Source organism: Cannabis sativa, chromosome X (genome assembly GCF_029168945.1).
Source record: "Cannabis sativa cultivar Pink pepper isolate KNU-18-1 chromosome X, ASM2916894v1, whole genome shotgun sequence".
NCBI lineage: Eukaryota > Viridiplantae > Streptophyta > Magnoliopsida > Rosales > Cannabaceae > Cannabis > Cannabis sativa.
Window position 1 is genome coordinate 3,413,377 of NC_083610.1, and position 20,412 is coordinate 3,433,788.

At 31.5% G+C, this 20,412-nt stretch overlaps 1 protein-coding gene across 2 annotated transcripts; it reads left to right on the top strand.

The window, feature by feature from the left end:
* The first annotated feature begins 1,525 nt into the window (after positions 1 to 1,525).
* Positions 1,526 to 7,007, top strand: LOC115707751 (two-component response regulator ORR10). Of its 2 annotated transcripts, none has more exons than XM_030635818.2 (5): positions 1,526 to 1,943; positions 2,241 to 2,308; positions 4,519 to 4,599; positions 6,221 to 6,288; positions 6,381 to 7,007. In XM_030635818.2, exons 1-5 carry the CDS (start codon positions 1,757 to 1,759, stop codon positions 6,703 to 6,705), a joined length of 729 nt encoding a protein of 242 aa, XP_030491678.2. In that variant the 5' UTR covers positions 1,526 to 1,756; the 3' UTR covers positions 6,706 to 7,007. The 2 variants fall into 2 exon arrangements, with proteins under 2 accessions (XP_030491678.2, XP_030491661.2); XM_030635801.2 differs by having other exon boundaries at positions 1,531 to 1,943; positions 2,175 to 2,308.
* The last annotated feature ends 13,405 nt before the right edge of the window (positions 7,008 to 20,412 follow it).

Genomic DNA, 20,412 nt, shown 5'->3' on the forward strand with positions numbered 1-20,412 from the left:
TATCTCTTTTATTAGAGACACAATCACGATTAGAATTGAAAAAACGAGTCAAATAATCAATCGTCTAATTTCCAAATCGTTTAATAAAAAAACTAAAAATCAAATTAAAAAGATTATAACATCACAATTAGACTAATTAGTATTTTTTTTTCTCCGAACTTTGACATTTACCAAATCATGTCCTCTGAACTTTTTTGGTCGTTAAAAATTTTCCTGAACTATTGAAATTGTTAAATTTAAGGACTTTTGTCTAATTTTAGTAAAAAAAATTCTAACATGAATGAAAGTTCAAAAAAGTCATGATTTAGTATATATCAAAGTTTTAAGGGTTTGATTTGGTAGATATCAAAGTCTGAAGAGCATGGTTTAGTACATAAACAATCACTGAAACAGTAAAATTGAATGAAATTAGACAAAAATCTTTAAATCTAACAATCTCAATAGTTCGGGGGGAATTTTTAACGGCTAAAAAAGTTCAGGGAGCATGATTTGGTACATGTCAAAGTTTGGGGGAAAAAATCCTAATTAGCCTCACAATTAATCTTAAGAACATCTATATTCAATTTCATCTACCGCTCAAAAGACCTAAAAGTAGAAACTGTTGTAGCAGGTTCATTCAACCTCATAGCTTAAACACTTAACTATTGTGCAAGGTACGTAACTGCACTACTAATAACCCTTTCATTTACAAAGAACTTGTTATTCTCAACCACACTAACAACAATTGGATGGTAAGCTATCAAAGAACAAGAAGACAACGAAACAAAACTAAACTAAACGATATTACAGAAACAAGATTAAAACACTCAAAACTAAGTGACAGAGACAAAACTAAAACACTCAAAATTATGTCACAGAAGTAAGACTAAAATACTCAAAACCATGTCACAGAGACAAAACTAATCGCAATAGCAAAAATTGAATCGCTATAATAAAATACAATCCCGACCAAGTCGCTCTTATGCCTAAGGAAGGCCGGTGAGAAAAAAAAACACATTGTAGTTATAAAGGGATGGAAAATCCTATTTTAGATAGATTTAATCACTTAGCAATTATCAAAGTTTTATCTTCAATATGGTTATTAAAGTTTTATCTTCAATAATAATAGTAATAAGGTGTTTTTCATTTTTAAATTTTAAAATAATTTTTTGTATTTTTATAAAAATTTACATAATAGCTAATAGAGCAACTTAAATTGCAATCTAAACCCATATAACAATTTACATAAAAATTATGGGAACAACTCAAATTGTAAAAATAAAAATAATTAAAAAATAATATATAAAATAATTCTCCATATTATTTAGGAGTGTCTGAGTTGATGAAATCAAATCCCAACTGTGTAATTTTGAAAATGTAATATAAGACACTTCTATCTAAAAAGAAAAAGAAGAAATAATATAAACTAGATGCCCTTATTTATAAAGACAAAAGTGACCCTTTTACTAAATTATTTGTCTCATATATATATTTATTTTAATTTTAATTTTGTCAATTATTCTTTTGTTGGCTCATTGCTACCACCTACTTAAAATTAAGAACCTAGAAGAAGTATAGACACACCGGCCATTACTCCTCTCTCTTTCTCTCTCTACATTCATATATAAATATATATATATAGTTTGAGCTTTGTTGCTATATATAATAAATTCATGATAAATTCTTTAGTAAAAGACTTTCTTGTTTCAATACTATATATATATTCATCAAGAAGGAATATTAAGTAGACAAATTATTTATTATATATATATAGTAAATGATGGAATTGGTTATGGTGGAATCATCATCTTCATCTTCTTCTTCTTTAGAGAAAAATATTAATAATAATGTTATAATAAAATCATCATCATGTGAAGAAGAACATTTTCATGTATTGGCTGTGGATGATAATCTCATTGACAGAAAGCTCTTGGAAAGGCTTCTTAAAGTTTCTTCATACAAAGGTACTCAATATTAATTAATTTTCTTAGAATTAATTAAGTATATATGTATTTAATTTGCTTTTTAATAAATATATATGGAAATATTTAAAAAGATATATAGTCTCTTCATTTATATTATTGTTTGGTAACTATATATTGATTGTTATCCTTACAAAAAAAAAAAAGTATATTAATTTGTTATGAGATTTGGAATTAATTAATTTGAGTTCATATATATATTTATATATATAGTGACATGTGTTGATTCTGGAGATGAAGCACTGAAATATTTGGGTTTGGTTGATCATAATAATTCAGACAAAAATTCCATTGATAATGCTTCTTCTTCTTCATCATCATCAACCCCCAACTCACCACCACAAGAGGTACATATAAATAAATATATATATATATATATATATATATGTATATTATATAAACTGTATTAATTTTCTTCTGATGATCAATTTTCATGCCAGTTTCTATTATTTGTTATAATAATAAGTTAATTTCTAGTTGTTAATTTTTATATTATTGTACATATATATATATATATATATATATGCACCTTATAGTAAAGATAAAACTTTTAAAATTCTTTTGTATATTAATTAAGAAAAGAGTAAATAGTGGCATAAGTACTCAAAGTTTTGAGTTTGTAAGCGGCATAAATCTAATAATTTTTTTTAGTGGCATAAGTACCCAATGTTTGTAAAACTGTAATTTTTTTCTATTTTCGTCAGTACAGGTTCCGTTTTAAATTTATTAAAAAAAAAATTGGAAGTAACTGATACTACATATTTTTTGTCCAGACCAAATAATCTAAAATTTGGGTCTTATATGTGTCCTGTTTAAGATAATAACAGAGTCTGTACTGATAAAATTCTAAAAGAAAATATCAGTTTTATAAACATTGGGTACTTATGCCACTAAAAAAATCATTGGGTTTATGCTGCTTACAAATTTAAAATTTTGGGTACTTATGCCACTATTTACCCTTAAGAAAATATTGTTTTAATAAGAAAAAAATATCTTTAAAATAAGTATATATATATAAATATCTATTTATATATATATAACACTGTCGATCTAATAACTAAGTAATGTATCTTTTGGATAATACTAGATAGATGTTACGTGTCAAGTTACACATGTTAAGTATTTTAATTTTTAGTTTTTTTTTTAGTATCATAATTTTAAAATTAATAATATTCAATATAGTGATAATCATTGGAATTTGAAAGCATAATAGTGATTTAAATAAAAACAAAAATTACTATTATACTTTGTAATAGTAATTAAAAAAAAATTATTATTCGTCCTAAATTTATCTTCACAATTAATGAAAATGCTCATCTGCTTAAACTATCAAAACATTCAAATTTAATTTAAAATAATATTTAAAATTTAACTAATTCTAAATATCAAAATTTGAAAATAATTTTTAATAAAAAATTAAACAATATGAACAATTTTATTATTAATTATATTTAGGTTTAACTAACTACATGGATGCTGACCCTTTACGTGACAAGATCTAATAATTTATTTATTTTTTATTTAAAAAAAAAAGTCACTCATAAATCAAGAATTCTGTTATATAGTCACATTTTATATAGAATAGATATTGAGGAAAAAAGCTAATTATTAGTTATTTTAATTAATAGTTAATTTATCAATAAGCTAATTGGTAAGTGATTTTTGTTGAGAAAAAAATAAATAACTTACACATATAAGTTGAGTAATTAAAATTGTAATTATATAAAATTTACAAACAAAAAAATAGAGACTCAGCTTCTGGATTGAAAAAAATAAGTAAATAAAAGGACAAAGAAAATTTTGAAAAATTAATGCTCCCCAACTTTTAAAAATACAAATTAACAATGCTTTAAAAAAAAAAGATTATACAAATAACTATGTTGAAAATTACATATATATTTAATATGAATTAAGAAGCAATAAATTAAAATATATAGTATATTACCATCTTTTTTAAGTATAGTTGAATCTTAAATATAAATATAATGAATTAAAAAAAAAAAACTATATATAGTTCAAATATTTAATATAAACTAAAATATATATATTGATGTCTTACATCTAATTATTGTATTTTCTTATAAGAATATGAAACTCAAAAGATTTAAAGATCTTGTCATATGTGACAACAATAATATATGGTACTATAATCGAAAATATTGTAATAATATATATATATATATATAAATGTAACTATATATATAGTACTAATCTTGACATAGCTCACAATGTTATCTTAATTAATTATAGTTGAACTACCCTAATTAATCTACACTAGTAGTAGTACTTAATGATCTAGATACATATATATATATTGAACAATATATATATATATCTTAAGTTGTAAGAAATCTCTTCATTTTTGTATTTCTCATCATTAATCATGATATTATTTATGATAATGTTTAGTTTGACTACACTGATGTTTCAATTGTCAAAAAGTTGGCATTAGGAATCTTGATTTGTTTGTTAATTAATTATATTTTAGAATTAATTAATTAACTAACTGTTTAACTTATGTATTAATTAATAAATTATGTGGATGGATATAATACAGATGGGATCAAAAGTCAACTTGATCATGACGGACTATTGTATGCCCGGAATGACCGGATATGATTTACTTAAACGCCTCAAGGTATATTTATTATTATTAGTTATTTACTACACAATAAATGAAGTAAAATAGTTAATAGTTAAAAAAAATTAGCTAAGAGGTAAAAAATAGTGCTCCATCAAATTAATGAGCTATATTAACTCAATGATTTAGTTTCATAAATAACGTTTAACTACATGTAGAAATTTATTGAGCTATAAATATTATATTATTTTTTCAAAACTTTTTACGTTATATGTGTGTGTAATATTATTATATTTATTTATTTTAAAAAAAATAATAAAATATATTAACATAAATAATTTTTAAATGATATATAAAAAATATAGATAAATACATACTTATGTAGCTTAATATAAATATATGAGGTAAAAAAAATGAGTTTTTCGTGAGATATTATAAAAAAATAGAATAAAAAAATTAATATACTAATGTGTATTTGATCTCAATTATACAATTAAAATAATAGTGTTCTCACTTAAACTTATATATGGGTAAAATTAAATACATATTACTAATTTACTATGTATAAAAATTATGTATAATTTAAGTGTATCTCTAACATTACTCAATATAAATTTACAAAAAGTTACATGTGCATCAATCCCTCAAAACATTTTCCTTTTATTGTTTTATTAATTTTGTTTAATATATATTTATAAGGATGTTTTCAGGTAAGATTATATTACCTTAATTTGTCTTTATCAATTTAGGAGTGTTTTATGTTTTTGTCATCAGAAAGAAATTATATCTCACTGTTTTTGTTATGATGCGTATATCATAATTATAATAGATATTTAACTTATTTTTGTAAAATTTTAAATAATTTACCGTATTATATTTAGTTGTAGTATACATATAAACTAAAAATATATATGTATACAATTAATTATGTAAATATTATTTTTAGTATTGTAAATTATTTTAAATTTTATAAATAAAATTATAATATATATTATTATATAATATTGGAAAATTTTCAAAAAAAAAAAACTTTTTTTATAATATTTTATTTACAATTTTACAACTTAAAAATCTTATTTACAAAAATACATTGGTAAGATTTTAACATCACAATAATTATAAAATAACTTCATGAAAATTATAATACAACTATAAATAAACTATAATATAACCCAAAAACATAGCTCATTATTTTTATTGAAGAAATATTTTTGTAAATAAAAGAACTCAAAGTGTAAAAATAATAATAAAAAATTGTGTTAACATATTTTTGTAATTTTTATTTTTCAAATTTTCAGTTTATTATGTAAAATAAAGAAATTAGGTATAACTTTTTTACATGCTGAAAATAGAAAATGTCTTTCTTTCCAAAAACAAAAAGAAAGAAAAAGAAAGTGTCTTTTTACAATAAGAGTAAAAATAATGCTCAACCTAAGAAGTTTTTCATATTTATTTACATGGAGAGAAAGAAAGCTCTCTATCCTAAGAAAAGGATTATTAAAAAAATAAAGGATTTCTTTAAAAAAAAAAAAAAGTTTATAATATGCTTTTTTCTTAATGTTTCAATTTTATTATTAATAAATTTGTAATTTTTCAAAATTATTATTTTTTTAAAAAAAGAATGGTTGGCAACTCATATTCAAATTTTTATATATTCTTATATTGTTATTAATTACAGGAATCTTATTGGAAAGATGTACCAGTTGTAGTAATGTCATCAGAGAATGAACCTTCTAGAATCAACAAGTAATTTTCTCTTTTCAATTAATTAATTTTATTTTATACATATAAATGTGATTAATTAGATAATATAATGATAATTAATGAATTATTTATAGGTGTTTAGAAGAAGGAGCAGAAGAATTTCTATTAAAACCAGTTCAATTATCAGATTTAAAGAAGCTTGAGCATTACCTACTCAAATCTATAATACTTGATCATAATCACTCTTCTTCTCAAACCATTATTAACCACCATTTTGCACAAAACGACATCGTTCCAATCCAAAACCTTGACAACTCTACCAATAATAATAATAATAATAATAATAATAATAATAATAATAATATAATGGTGATGAACAAGAGAAAGGCATCAATCTCTCCGGGAACTAATTCCCAGAGAAGAAGACCGAAAGTCGAAGGACTAACAAGTACTCTATGAAAATTGACACGTTACTATGTGTAATGTTTGGATGCATATTTTAAGTACTGATACCGTTATTAGTATAATATCAATAAAAACTAGCTATCGATATAGCTAGAGTATTATGTGCAAAGAATATCTTATATATGGCTAAATTTTGGTGTATTAATGTTGCTGTAATATAGCAAAGTTTATTTAGTAGTTTGGTTATTCACTTTTCTGCATATGGTATAAGCAAGTTTAATGTTTTGGTGTACTTTGGTTACTAAAAAAGAAAAATAATAATAATAAATTTATTGTATTATAATTTGTGCTACAAATTGCTAAGGGGCATGCGTGAAATAATATTATTTCACAACTTATTACATCATTAATTATTAATTTAACCTCTAATTAAATATCAATGAGTGATTTAATATATAGTCTTATATTTTGAGCTATAATTGGTTGAAAACTCTAAATTTTGGTGCACATTTATTTCATTACTATCATGAATTGCAATTTGAATAGACTTCTCACTATGAATGGAATTTTTACTAGTGTTATAGGCCTTATGAGTAGGAGTAAGCATCTGATTTAATCTAAATATTTTTTTCTCGTCTAATCCAATCCAATTAGAAATTGGATTTGGAAAATTATCATCTGATCCAATCCAATCCAATCCAATCCAATTACTAATTGGATCAGATCGATTTTTTAATAGGATACACACCTAAGTTTTAATATTAACTTAAAATATTAAGAAAAAAATACGTAAAAACTAAGTATCACCTTTTATTTAAGTTTAATATTTCTTAAAGATACTATTCTTACAAGTTTACAAGTGTAATGTAGACAAAAATTTTAAATAATTAAAACAATAATATTTTGGTAATAAAATAGAACAAAACATCATGAAAATAAATACGCAAAACAATCAAGTGTTACAAATTCAACATAAAAAAATCTAATAAATATATATATTATATTTTTTTAATATTTTGTATCATATAAATAATTTTTTAATATATATATAAATGTAATTAGATTGGATCGGTTTTTAATTTGATTTTGAGATTGACATCCAATAGCCGATCTAATCCAATTAGAATCCAATTTTTAGGCATCCAATCCAATTGTAATTGAATATCCATTTTTTTGTAATTGGATTGAATTGGATCGGTTCGGTTCAATTAGATTGGATTGGATGATGCCCACCTCTACCTATGGGTATCCGCCCCTATCGGGGCGACAATTTCCTACCTAGCTAAATGGAAAACGGGACAGGAGAAGAGATAATTTTATATTCTCGAATTTTTAATGGGGCGAGGATGGAGATGATATCATCTGCCCTAATAGGTGGCGGACTCAAGATTAAATTTTAAGGTGGGCTTAGTTATACATTTAATATAATTCAAAACAATAAATAAATAGCTAAATTTGAGTGGAATGATGGTTTAGCAACATCCTCCTATTGTAGTGGTCATAAGTTTGAACCTAATTTGAACCTTATACTTCATTTTTTTTTCTAATAGATAAAAAGTAAATACACATAGAAAAAAAGGGGCAATGGGATTCAAAACATAGTCTCCCACGTAAATTTAAAGCATTTTAACCAATTATTCTATTTAACTACTATATATATATATATGAAAACAAACATTGTATATTAATATAATTTCAAATCTCACGGTGGGCTTTAGCCCTCCCTCAACACCCCTAGGTCCGCCTATGCTAATAGGGCCTGTGTTTATTTTTTTTAGTTTTGTGATTATATTTTTAGTTATTATACATATTAATTTCTCTGTAAATTTTTATAATCTTTTAGACATTTTTTTTTGGACAATCTTTTTTACTTTAAATTATGAATATAATGGGAGCTAATACAATAGGTATTGCAATTTTTACCTATTGATAGGAATAATGATTTATAGCCATTGATTTAATCAAATGGCTTAAATTAACTCTAACTACACCATATTTAATATATTTTTTTAATTTATAATGAATTTTAAATATTAATTTGGATCCAACTAATTAACAATACTCCAAAGCTAACTCCAAACCTATAATTTTTTTTACTTATTTACCTTATAACTTTTTGTAATTTTAATTAATTATTTTTTAATTTTGAATTTATATATTAATTTTATTTTCTACTCAACAATAATTATAGCTAAAAGAGTACAAAATATTCAAGTTATTTAATCCTAAAATAATCAATACAATCAACAATATAATCATAGTGTAAGTGGTAAAATTCTCTTACATCAACTACAATACTTATATTGATTATTATAAGTTGATCATGTTATAATTTTCTATAAGTATAATTATTTTTTTAAAATAAATTCAATTAAAATATATTTTTATGTAAATTTAAAATTAAAAAATATATATATAATTAAAATTAATTTTTTTGGTAGATGTAAAATAAAAAGTAAAAAAAATTATGGTTTGGAGTTTTGTTACTTAAATCTATAATTAATAATATTCAAGATTAATTATAAATAAATAAATATATTAATTATGGTGTAGTTTTCAAGAGTTAATTTGATTAAATCAAAGGTTATAAATTATTATAACTATTGATAGGTATTTTACCCAATACCTGTTGGAAATTATTTTACCAGGATCTTAGATCTACTCACAAGTATGTTGATTAACACCCTAAATATGAACTTCTAAAACGATTATAAATAAACACATATAAAGTATGAGAAACCTTACATTGGGTGCAGCGGAATAATATGTCTCCTTCCACTCAGATCTCTAACCCTTGTATCCTTTCTGTCGCAGAGTATTATCAAGATCTGAGCCCGAATGTCCTTCTTGTTGAATTTCTTTCTTCACGATCTTCCACACTATGATTGAGGTACTACTTGCTGTGTGTGGGCACTACTCTATCACTAAGAGGGTTCGAAACAATCAATGAAGAAGAAGAAAGGAGAGTGGCGGCTAGGTTTAGTGTGATGGCTCAGGTTTTTCTCTGAAAGGAATAAGATGCAAAAGTTACTTTTTCCTGAAGCCATCACTATCTATTTATAGCATGCCACATAGGGTTAGGTTTGAATTATTTGGCATTAAAATAATGAAAATATTAAATGATAAAGCCTACATAAGTGGCCGGCCATGGCTTAGTGGATTTGGGCCTCACTTTTGCAATTTTGCTGTTTTATCATTTCTGCATCTCATTTTCTCAAAAACGCCAATTTTCAAATTCAACCATTTAAATGTCAATTTCAACTATTTAACAACTATAAATAATTATTAAATAATATTGTCATTTATTATATTTATTAATTAGACCAACCAAAGTATCTTAATTAACAAATATACCCTAGAAACTCATTCTTTACAGTTTCACCCTTGCTTAGTGAAAAATTCACAAATAGACATAGTCTAATTTGAGAATTATAATTGATTAATCAAAACCAATTAAATGAGTCTTACAAGTAGTATTGTCTCAACTAGTGTGGGGACCATAGGTCTATATATCCGAGCGTCCAATAAGCATATCAAGAATTTGTTGGAAATTATTTTACTAGGATCTTAGATCTACTCACAAGTATGTTGATTAACATCCTAAATATGAACTTCTAAAACGATTATAAAATAAACACATATAAAGTATGAGAAACCTTACATTGGGTGCAGCGGAATAAAATGTCTCATTCCGTTCAGATCTCTAACCCTTGTATCCTTTCTGTCGCAGAGTATTATCAAGATCTGAACCTAGATCTCTTTCTCTCCTTTCTTTAGTGTTGAATCTCCTTCTTGTTGAATGTCTTTCTTCACGATCTTCCTCACTATGATTGAGGTATCACTTGCTGTGTGTGGGCACTACTCTAACACTAAGAGGTTCGAAATTATTCAAGGAAGAAGAAGAGTATGAAGGTGGCGGCTAGGGTTTAGAAAGAGAAGGCTCAGGTTTTTCTCTGAAGGAAACCAGAAGTAAAAGTGTAAATTTCCTGAAGCCTTCACTATCTATTTATAGCATTCCACATAGGGTTAGGTTTGAATTATTTGGCATTAAAATAATGAAAATATCAGATGATAAATCCTATAAAAGTGGCCGACCATGGCTATGTGGATTTGGGCCTCACTTTTTGCAATTTTGCAGTTTTATCATTTCTGCATCTCATTTTCTCAAAAACGCTAATTTTCAAATTCAACCATTTAAATGCCAATTCTAACTATTTAATAACTATAAATAATTATCAAATAATATTGTCATTTATCATATTTATTAATTGAACCATACAAAGTATCATAATTAACAAATATGCCCTAAAAACTCTTTCTTTACAATTTCGCCCTTACTTAGTGAAAAATTCACAAATAGACATAGTCTAATTTGAGAATTATAATTGATTAATCAAAACCAATTAAATGAGTCTTACAAGTAATATTGTCTCAACTAGTGGGGGGACCATGGGTCTATATAACCGAGCTTCCAATAAGCAGATCAAGAATTTATAACCTAAATTTACTGACTTATTAATTCTTCGTTGAATCCACGCATAGAACTTAGAAGTGCACTCTCAGTATATAGAACGCTCTATATGTTCCACCATATAGACACGTCATTAATTATCCATTGTTATAATCCTAATTTGATCAATGATCCTCTATATGAATGATCTACACTGTAAAGGGATTAGATTACCGTAACACCCTACAATGTATTTTATCCTTAAAACACTTAACCCCGTATAAATGATATTTCAGCTATGTGAAATGAGTACTCCACCATTTATTTTCGTTTGGTCAAGCTCGAAGGAGATCATCCTTTACTTACTATTCGCCAGATAGAAGCTATAGATTCCATATTTATGTTAGCACTCCCACTCAATTGCACTACCGTGTTCCCAAAATTTACGTATCACCCTGACCCAAAAGTAGGCTCAACTAACAAATCAAAGAACACGAATAACACTCTTGAGATTGAGCCTAATCATAAAAGGATTAAGATCATTTGATCTAGGATCAACTATGCGATATTGACTTGAATAGATATTACGGTAAGTTTAATAAATCTAAGTCAAAGTTCAATATCGGTCCCTTCCGATGCATACTCCATGCACCCAACCTGAGCTTTACTTTAACCAATGCTCTGGAAAGAACATAGCATTTCTCCAAATGCAAGTAAACTCTGTTGTAGATTATCATATCAGTAAAACTGTGTCTGATAAATCTAGGAATCTTTATTCACATAATTATGTTTACTTTCCAATGTGTTGACAACACAATAAACAGGATCAAGTATGTGAAAAGGGTTTCAGATGAATTTATAAATCAAATAGACAACCAATTGATAAGATGAACCAAAACATACACAAATGAATGAAAAATACTTCTGTTTCTTTATTGATGTTGAATAAAATGGATTACATTGAAATGGAGTTTTATTTAGAGCATAAAACCCAACAAACTCCCACTTGCACTAATATAAAACTAATCAGTACATATCAATTAATCCTAAATTCTGACGGTGCTTTTCAAATGCAGTTACTGCCAAGACTTTGGTGAATGGATCACCTAAGTTGTCTTCTGTGTCCACTTTCTCAACCAGTACATCCCCTCTAACCACATATTCTCTGATGATGTGATACTTTCTTTCTATGTGTTTGGTTCTCTTGTGACTTCGAGGTTCCTTACTATTGGTTATTGCTCCATTATTATCACAAAGTAGGACCAGCGACTTTTCCATTCAGGCACGACACCGATACTGGTGAAGAACTTTCTTAGCCAGACAAGCTCTTTAGCAGCTTCTGCTGCAGCTATGTATTCTGCTTCCATCGTCGAGTCCGATATCGCGGTTTGTTTAGCACTTCTCCAAACCACTGCTCCAACCCCAAGAGTAAACACCATGCCAGATGTAGATTTCCTGTCTTCAAGACATGCCTGGAAATCTGAAACAGTATAGCCTATGGGATTTAAGGCACCACCCTTGTAGACTAATACAAGATTTCTTGTACTCTTTAAGTATTTCAGAATATACTTAACTGCATTCCAATGTTCCTGTCCTGGATTTGACTATACCTGCTCACAATTCCAACTGCATAGCAGATGTCAGGTTTAGTGCATAACATTGCATACATTAGACTTCCAACTGCAGAAGCATAAGGAATTTTCTCCATGTCCTCTATCTCTTGAGGATCAGTAGGAGACTGTTCCTTAGATAGACGGATACCATATCTAGAAGGCATGTTCGCCCCATTGGTGTTGTTCATGGAGAATCTCTCTAAAACTTTATCAATATAGGTTGTTTAAGAGAGAGCAAGAGATCTTTTCTTCCGGTTTCTGATAATCTGAATAACAAGAACATAGGCTGCTTCACCCAAATCTTTCATATCGAATTGAGTGTTAAGCCATTCCTTGATGTTAGTCATTTTCTTGATATTGTTTCCAATAATCAAAATGTCGTCAACATAAAGGACCAGGAATACTACTACTTGGTCTTCCTTGAGTTGGTAAACACAAGGTTCATCTTCATTCTGAAGAAAGCCGTAGGTCTTGATGATTTCATCAAACCTTTTATTCCATGAGCGAGAAGCTTGCTTAAGTCCATAGATAGACTTATTTAATTTGCAAACTTTCTTTTCCTGCCCTAGAAGAACATAGCCTTCTGGTTGCTCCATATAGATGGTTTCTTCAAGTACCCCATTAAGGAAGGCAGTCTTGACATCCATTTGCCAGATTTCATAATCGAAAGCAGCAGCTATGGAGAGAAGAATTCGGATGGATTTGAGCATCGCAAGAGGACTAAAAGTTTCCTCATAGTCCACACCTTCTCTTTGGGTATAACCCTTGGCTACAAGTCTAGCTTTAAAAGTTTCGACTTCGCCTCCAGCTCCTCTTTTCTTCTTGTAAACCCACTTACATCCGATTGGATGATAGTCATCAGGTTCGTCTACATATTCCCAGTCTTTGTTCTTTTTCATGGAATCCATTTCTGAATCCATGTCGGCTGACCATCGTTTCCGTTGCGGACTAGCCATTGCCTGTTTATAGGTTAATGGGTCGTCTTCAATACCGTCACCAACGACCATATTGATTTCACCATCCAAGCCATAACGAGCTGGTTTTGTTGAAACCTTCCCACTACGACGAGGAGCGGTGATCTTCTGAATAGGAACTTTGGTAGTAGTTTTGGCAGTAGGTTCGATTGAGGGAGTGGGATTATCCTCTTCTTGAGTGGAAGAGGATGGAACATTGGAAGGAGTTATATCTGAAAGCATTTCCTCTAAAACAATTTTACTTTTTGGTTTGTTGTCTTTAATATAGTTTTCTTCAAGAAAAGTAGCATTTGTAGAAACAAATACTTTGTTATCCTTGTGACTATAAAAAAGTCCACCCCTAGTCTCTTTAGAATTTCCGACAAACATGCACACTTTAGTTCGGGATTCAAGTTTGCCTTCTTTCTTTCTCAAGACATGAGCAGGGCACCCCCAAATTCTGTAGTGGCGTAAACTAGGTGTACGACCATTCCATAGTTCGACGGGTGTCTTAGGGACTGCTTTAGATGGAACAACATTTAGAATGTCATTTGCCATCTGTATAGCATATCCCCAAAAGGACGTAGACAGAGTTGAATAACTCAGCATAGACCTAATTATTTCTAAAAGAGTGTGATTTCTTCTTTCTGCAACTCCATTTTGTTGTGGAGTGCCTGGGGCAGTGTATTGGGATTCAATTCTAAGTTCAATTAAATGATCTTTGAACTGCATATCCATATATTCTCTACCCCTATCAGTTCACAAGATCTTTAATGTTTTACCTAATTGGTTTTTAGCCAAAGCATGAAATTCTTGAAACTTTTCAAACGTTTCAGATTTCTTTTGCATTAGGTAAAGAAAACTATATCTAGAGTAATCGTCAATGAAAGTGACAAAATACTCATAACTACCTTGGGCTTTTACATTCAAAGGTCCGCAAACATCGGAATGCACTAACCCTAGGGGTTGTTTGGCACGCTCTCCCTTTGCAGAGAAAGAACGTTTGGTCATTTTTCCTTCCAGGCAGGACTCGCATGCTGGCAATTCACCTAAGACGACATTTTTCAATGGACCGTCTTTGGTTAGCCTTTTGAGTCTATCAAAGCCTATATGACCTAAACGTAAATGCCATAGATAAGTTTGATCATCATTATCAATCTCTTTTCTTTTGAGGTTTCTAGGTTTACCTACATTGAAAAGTTCACTATTTAGTGAGATTTGTGTAGTTGGTCTTAAAACATAAAGCCCTTGTTCCATGGAAGCAACACATATTTGATGTAATACCCGCTTTAGTAAATTGAATTAGTAAAGGCAATTAGCACTAATTTTTATTATTTTATTATTATTTGTGAATTAGTTTAATTATGGACCCCAATTGTAATGACCGCTCTAGTAATGTGGATTAGAAAAGGCAATTAGCACTAATTTTTATTATTTCATTATTATTTGTGAATTAATTTTAAATATGGACCCCAATATTTAGAAATAAATATTAGAGTTATAATTTCTCAATTCCGGATATTTTATTAAACTCTAGGGGTGTTATTTAACTTATATGTGAAATATGTTAATTTTGTAATTTTTGCTCGGCGACAACGGAAAATGCGATGGATGGCTAGGTTGATCACATGGGTAAGTTTAGAACCCTATTTCATAGTGGGAAATATTTTAGAGAAAATAAATTATCGGGATTGAGCGGGGTTATGGAAATTGACCATTTTACCCCTACCTTTAGAAATACCCTAGTTTTAAGTCTAAGGGCATTTTAGACATTTTGTTTAATGATGGATTAGGTGGCTGTCCCTCTAGTTGACACCTAGCATATCACTTTTCAGCCATGATTTAATTAAGGAAAAATCATTTCATTTGAGGGAAAAATCAAAGGAAAAACCAAAAAAATTCAAGAGAAGCTTTTTCTTCTCTCTTTCTCTCTTCGAAGGCAGCAAGGGCAACGGATATTGGGAGCTGAATTCTTGTGTTTTCAGCAAAGGATTCAAGAGGAATCAAGGCAAGGTAACCCTAGTTCTTCTCCCCTTAAGTTTTTGAAATTTTAGTTTAGTTTCACTTTGAATTTTTAGGTTTAGTGGCTGTTGGGTTTTGAATTGCTTAGGGTTTGAATTCTGGGGTTAGGTTGAGTTGTTTTGAGTCCCTAGCTATTGTTTTTGATGCTTGAGAATGGTTTTAAGCAAGCTTGAGTTTTGAAACTCAAGCTTTGAGCTTTAATGGCATAATTTGAATTATTGGTTTGTTCTGTGATTTGTTGGTTGGAAATGGATGTTTATGCATTGTATAGGTATACTGGAGAGTTTGGTAAAGTTTGGGATTGAATTGAATCAAGGGGGATGTTTTTTTGGTTCCCAGCACTAGAACCGGAATTCCGGTTCTGGGTGGTCTGTACCAACCGGTCGACCGGTTGGTGACCCAGAACCGGGATGCCGGTTGGGAACCGGTCTGCCTGTTGGGGGATTTTCCAGAACCCTAGTTTTGGCCAATTTTGAGATATTTAGGGTATTGTCATGAGGTTTATCATTAAGGAAACTTTTAGTTTAAAGTTTAAAGTCCCGGAAAGTGATTTAGCGAGTCACTCATCTGTATTACCATTATTGTGATTAGGGCATCCATCTAGCACGTGAATTCCGTTCAGGTCGGCCAGCACACTTGAATTCGGAAAACAGGTAAGAACTGTGTATAATGTATGATGTGATTATCTGAATGTGTGTATATGTGTTTATATATGCATGCTTGAATTATGTTAAACACTACCAACACTTGTATGAATAAGTTATAGAGTGTATTGGTACAGTGATTGTTGTGATTGTGAGTACGATACAGTGATACCAACACAAGCATGGAAAATGCTAAGGTGTGTGGTACATCACTCAGTGTTACTCAGTGATCGGGATAAACCCTACCAACACTCGTACAGCGAGGTACGACGTGTATGTGGTATAGTGGTTGTACCCTGGTATCGAACGTTCATACTCATCTGTTAAGCTCTGTAAATAGGTGTATGGGCGTCTATTTACAGGTCGGATATTATATGGTATGTTATATGCATTTCTTACTGAGTCTGTTGACTCACAGTTTCTACTTCCATGTGTAGGTAAAGGAAAGGCGAAGGCTGAACAGGAATGAACCTGAGCTCGGGTGAGATTGTACATGTCAAGCAGCGCGACCTGGAGTGTTCGGTCTCGGGACATCTGGGAATTATATTTTGAAAGTCGCTGTGCGACCTGGAAGTTATGTATTTTGAAATGTAAAGTTTAAACAGTAAATTTTTTTTAAAAAAAAGTTTGAAATCGGGATCCCGAGATTTGTAAATATTATATTATATTACAAAGTTTAATAATTAAAGCAAAAGTTTTAATTTGACACGTTTTTTCGAGATAATTTCTTTGATTAGCAAAGATTGCACAATAATTGAAAAAGCACTGTAGCGTGCCTTAGCATTAGGGCGTTACAATTTTGGTATCAGAGCCGCCAGGTTTGTCTACCGAAGCTTGCTATGACATGTACAATCTTCATCAGAGAAAGCTCGGTTCACGGTTCAGTAAGCCTGTACTTGTTTAGTATTTTAAATAAGTGTGATGTGAAAGCATGTTAGGAAGCATATTAGATTTAAATTAAATATATTTCCTTAAAAAGAAAAGAAAGTGTGTTGCCTTTAAGTTATTAAGAGCGGTGTTAATTTTGATCGCTGTCTAACCTGCCTGGCTTATGGATTCGCAGGCTAAGTCCTATTAAATGGACGCCCCGCGAAATACAAGAAGTCAGGGTGGCATGGTTGAGACCGGAGGCGGTCAGGGGAATCCTCAAAATCCTCGTGGTCGCGGCCGTGGCCGTGGCAGAGCTCAGGGTGGTCGCCCTGTAAATCCACCTCAAGCTCCTCCCCGATCCGGGAGCAAAGATTTGCTGAAATGCAAGATAGAATCCGTCAGCAAGATGAAGAGATCCAAAGATTGAGGCAGCAGGGTCCTCCTGCCGTGCCTCCTCAAGAAGTTCAGGCCGTTGCAGTTCCTGCGGTGCCAGCAGAACAACCTGTTGTTGGCAACCGTATGGAGCCGTTGTATGAAAGATTCCGGAAACAGGCACCTCCAGTGTTTCTGGGAGGCCCTGATGTGATGAAGGCCGAGCAGTGGCTTTCAATGATTGAACGCATCCTTAATTTTATGGGAGTGGTTGGAAATGACCGGGTGACCTGCGCCACTTTCCAGTTTCAGGAAGATGCTCTCGTGTGGTGGGAATTGATAACCCTCACTCGGGACGTCACGCTGATGACCTGGGAAGAATTTAGGGAGTTATTTAACTCCAAGTATTACAACGAAGCGGTCCGCAGTGCAAAGCAGAAAGAGTTCACTGATCTAGTTCAGACTGAGGGAATATCAGTCACTGAGTACACAACGAAGTTTGATCGGTTGGCTAAGTTGGCGGCAGGAATTGTGCCCACGGACTTCAGTAAGAAAGAAAAATATTTAGCGGGTTTGAGTGCAAAGATCCGGCATGATCTGGTTATTACCACCACTGAAGCAACCACGTATGCAGATATGGTTGAGAAGGCTTTGAGAGCCGAGGGTGCAGTAAAATTGCTTCAGGAGCCCCGGGTGACTCCGAGTGTTGGTGGAACCCCCACCGTTCCTACTCCTGTTTATGGTAGGGATGGTGGTGACTCCACCACTGAGCAGAAAAGAAAAGTTGTTCCAGCTTCTGGTGGCTCGGGGCAAAGCAAGCGGTTCCGTGGGAACCAAGGCAGAGGAGGACGTCAGGGTTATTCTTATCCTGAGTGTCCAAGGTGCAAGAAACATCATCCGGGGGAGTGTAACCAGAAGACATGCTTCCTGTGTGGCATGGTGGGGCATTTCAAGAAAGATTGCCCCCATGCAAAGAAAGAGGAGCCGAAAGCCGAGGTGAAACCGGTTCCTACTCGTGTGTTTGCCATTACCCAAGCTGATGCTGCAGCCAGTCCTTCTGTTGTGACAGGTCAGCTTCCCGTCAACAACTTGTTATTTACAGTATTATTTGACTCGGGAGCTACACGTTCATATGTGGCTACAAGAGTGATTGATCTTTTGGGTAGGCCTTGTGATATATTAGAAAGAGGGTTTGGAACCCTAATGCCTAGCGGGGAATTGGTTATCTCTAATAGGCGCATTAGGTCTATGCCGATTAGGATCGAAGATAGGGAATTGAGTACTGACCTTATAGAATTGAAATTAACTGAGTTTGATATTATACTGGGAATGGATTTTCTATCCAAGTATTCGGCCAGTATAGATTGTAGGCGTAAAATGGTGACTTTTCAGCTGGAAGGTGAAGATCCATTTGTTTATGTTGGATCGGTTCAGGGGTCTCGGATCCCGGTTATTTCTGTGTTGAGAGCTAGGGATTTACTATGCAATGGTTGTGTAGGATTTCTAGCGGTAGTTTTTGACTCCAGCAGACCTGAAACATTTGGGCCTGAGGTAGTCCGGGTGGTGAAAGATTTTCTTGATGTGTTTCCCGAGGAATTGCCGGGATTTCCGCCACAGCGAGAGATTGACTTTGTAATTGATTTGGCACCTGGAGTCGAACCTGTTTCTAAAGCTCCATATAGGATGGCTCCAGCAGAACTCAAGGAGCTTAAGTTACAACTTCAGGGGATGCTTGATATTGGGTTTATTCGACCCAGTGTATCGCCCTGGGGAGCTCCGGTTCTTTTTGTGAAAAAGAAAGATGGTTCCCTCAGAATGTGTATTGATTATCGGGAACTAAACAAGTTGACGATTAAGAACAAGTACCCGTTGCCCAGGATCGATGATCTGTTCGATCAGCTTCAGGGAAAGACAGTGTTTTCGAAGATTGATTTACGGTCGGGCTATCATCAACTCAGAATTCGGGAGGAGGACATACCGAAGACTGCTTTTAGAACCAGATATGGGCACTATGAGTTTCTGGTAATGTCGTTCGGATTGACTAATGCTCCTGCAGCCTTTATGGATCTCATGAATAGGGTGTTCAAGGATTTCCTCGATAACTGCGTTATAGTGTTTATCGATGACATTCTTGTATACTCTCAATCAGAAGAGGAGCACGAGCATCATCTTCGAATGGTGTTAAATCGACTTAGGGATCACAAGCTGTATGCCAAGTTCAAAAAGTGCGAATTCTGGTTGTCCGAGGTGTCCTTTCTGGGTCATATTGTTGGGAAAAAATGGAATTATGGTTGATCCAAACAAGATAGAATCAGTGAAGAATTGGCCGAGGCTCAAGTCTGTGACAGAAATTCGAAGTTTTCTCGGGTTAGCAGGGTATTATCGACGTTTCGTCGAAGGATTTTCTAAACTTTCTATGCCCCTAACCGAATTGACCAAGAAAAATCAGAGATTTGTGTGGTCAGATAAGTGTGAGTCAAGCTTTCAGGAGTTGAAGCAGCGTTTGATAACAGCTCCGGTGTTAGCTTTGCCATCAGATCAAGAGAAATTTGTTGTTTATTGTGATGCATCCAGACAGGGTCTGGGATGTGTTTTGATGCAAGCTGACAGAGTCATAGCTTATGCCTCTCGTCAACTGAAGGATTATGAGTAGCGTTACCCAACTCATGATTTAGAGCTCGCTGCTGTGGTTTTTGCTTTAAAGATTTGGCGACATTATCTTTACGGTGAAAAGTGTGAGATTTATACGGATCATAAAAGTCTTAAATACTTTTTCACCCAAAAAGATTTGAATATGAGGCAGAGAAGGTGGTTGGAGTTAGTTAAAGACTACGAAT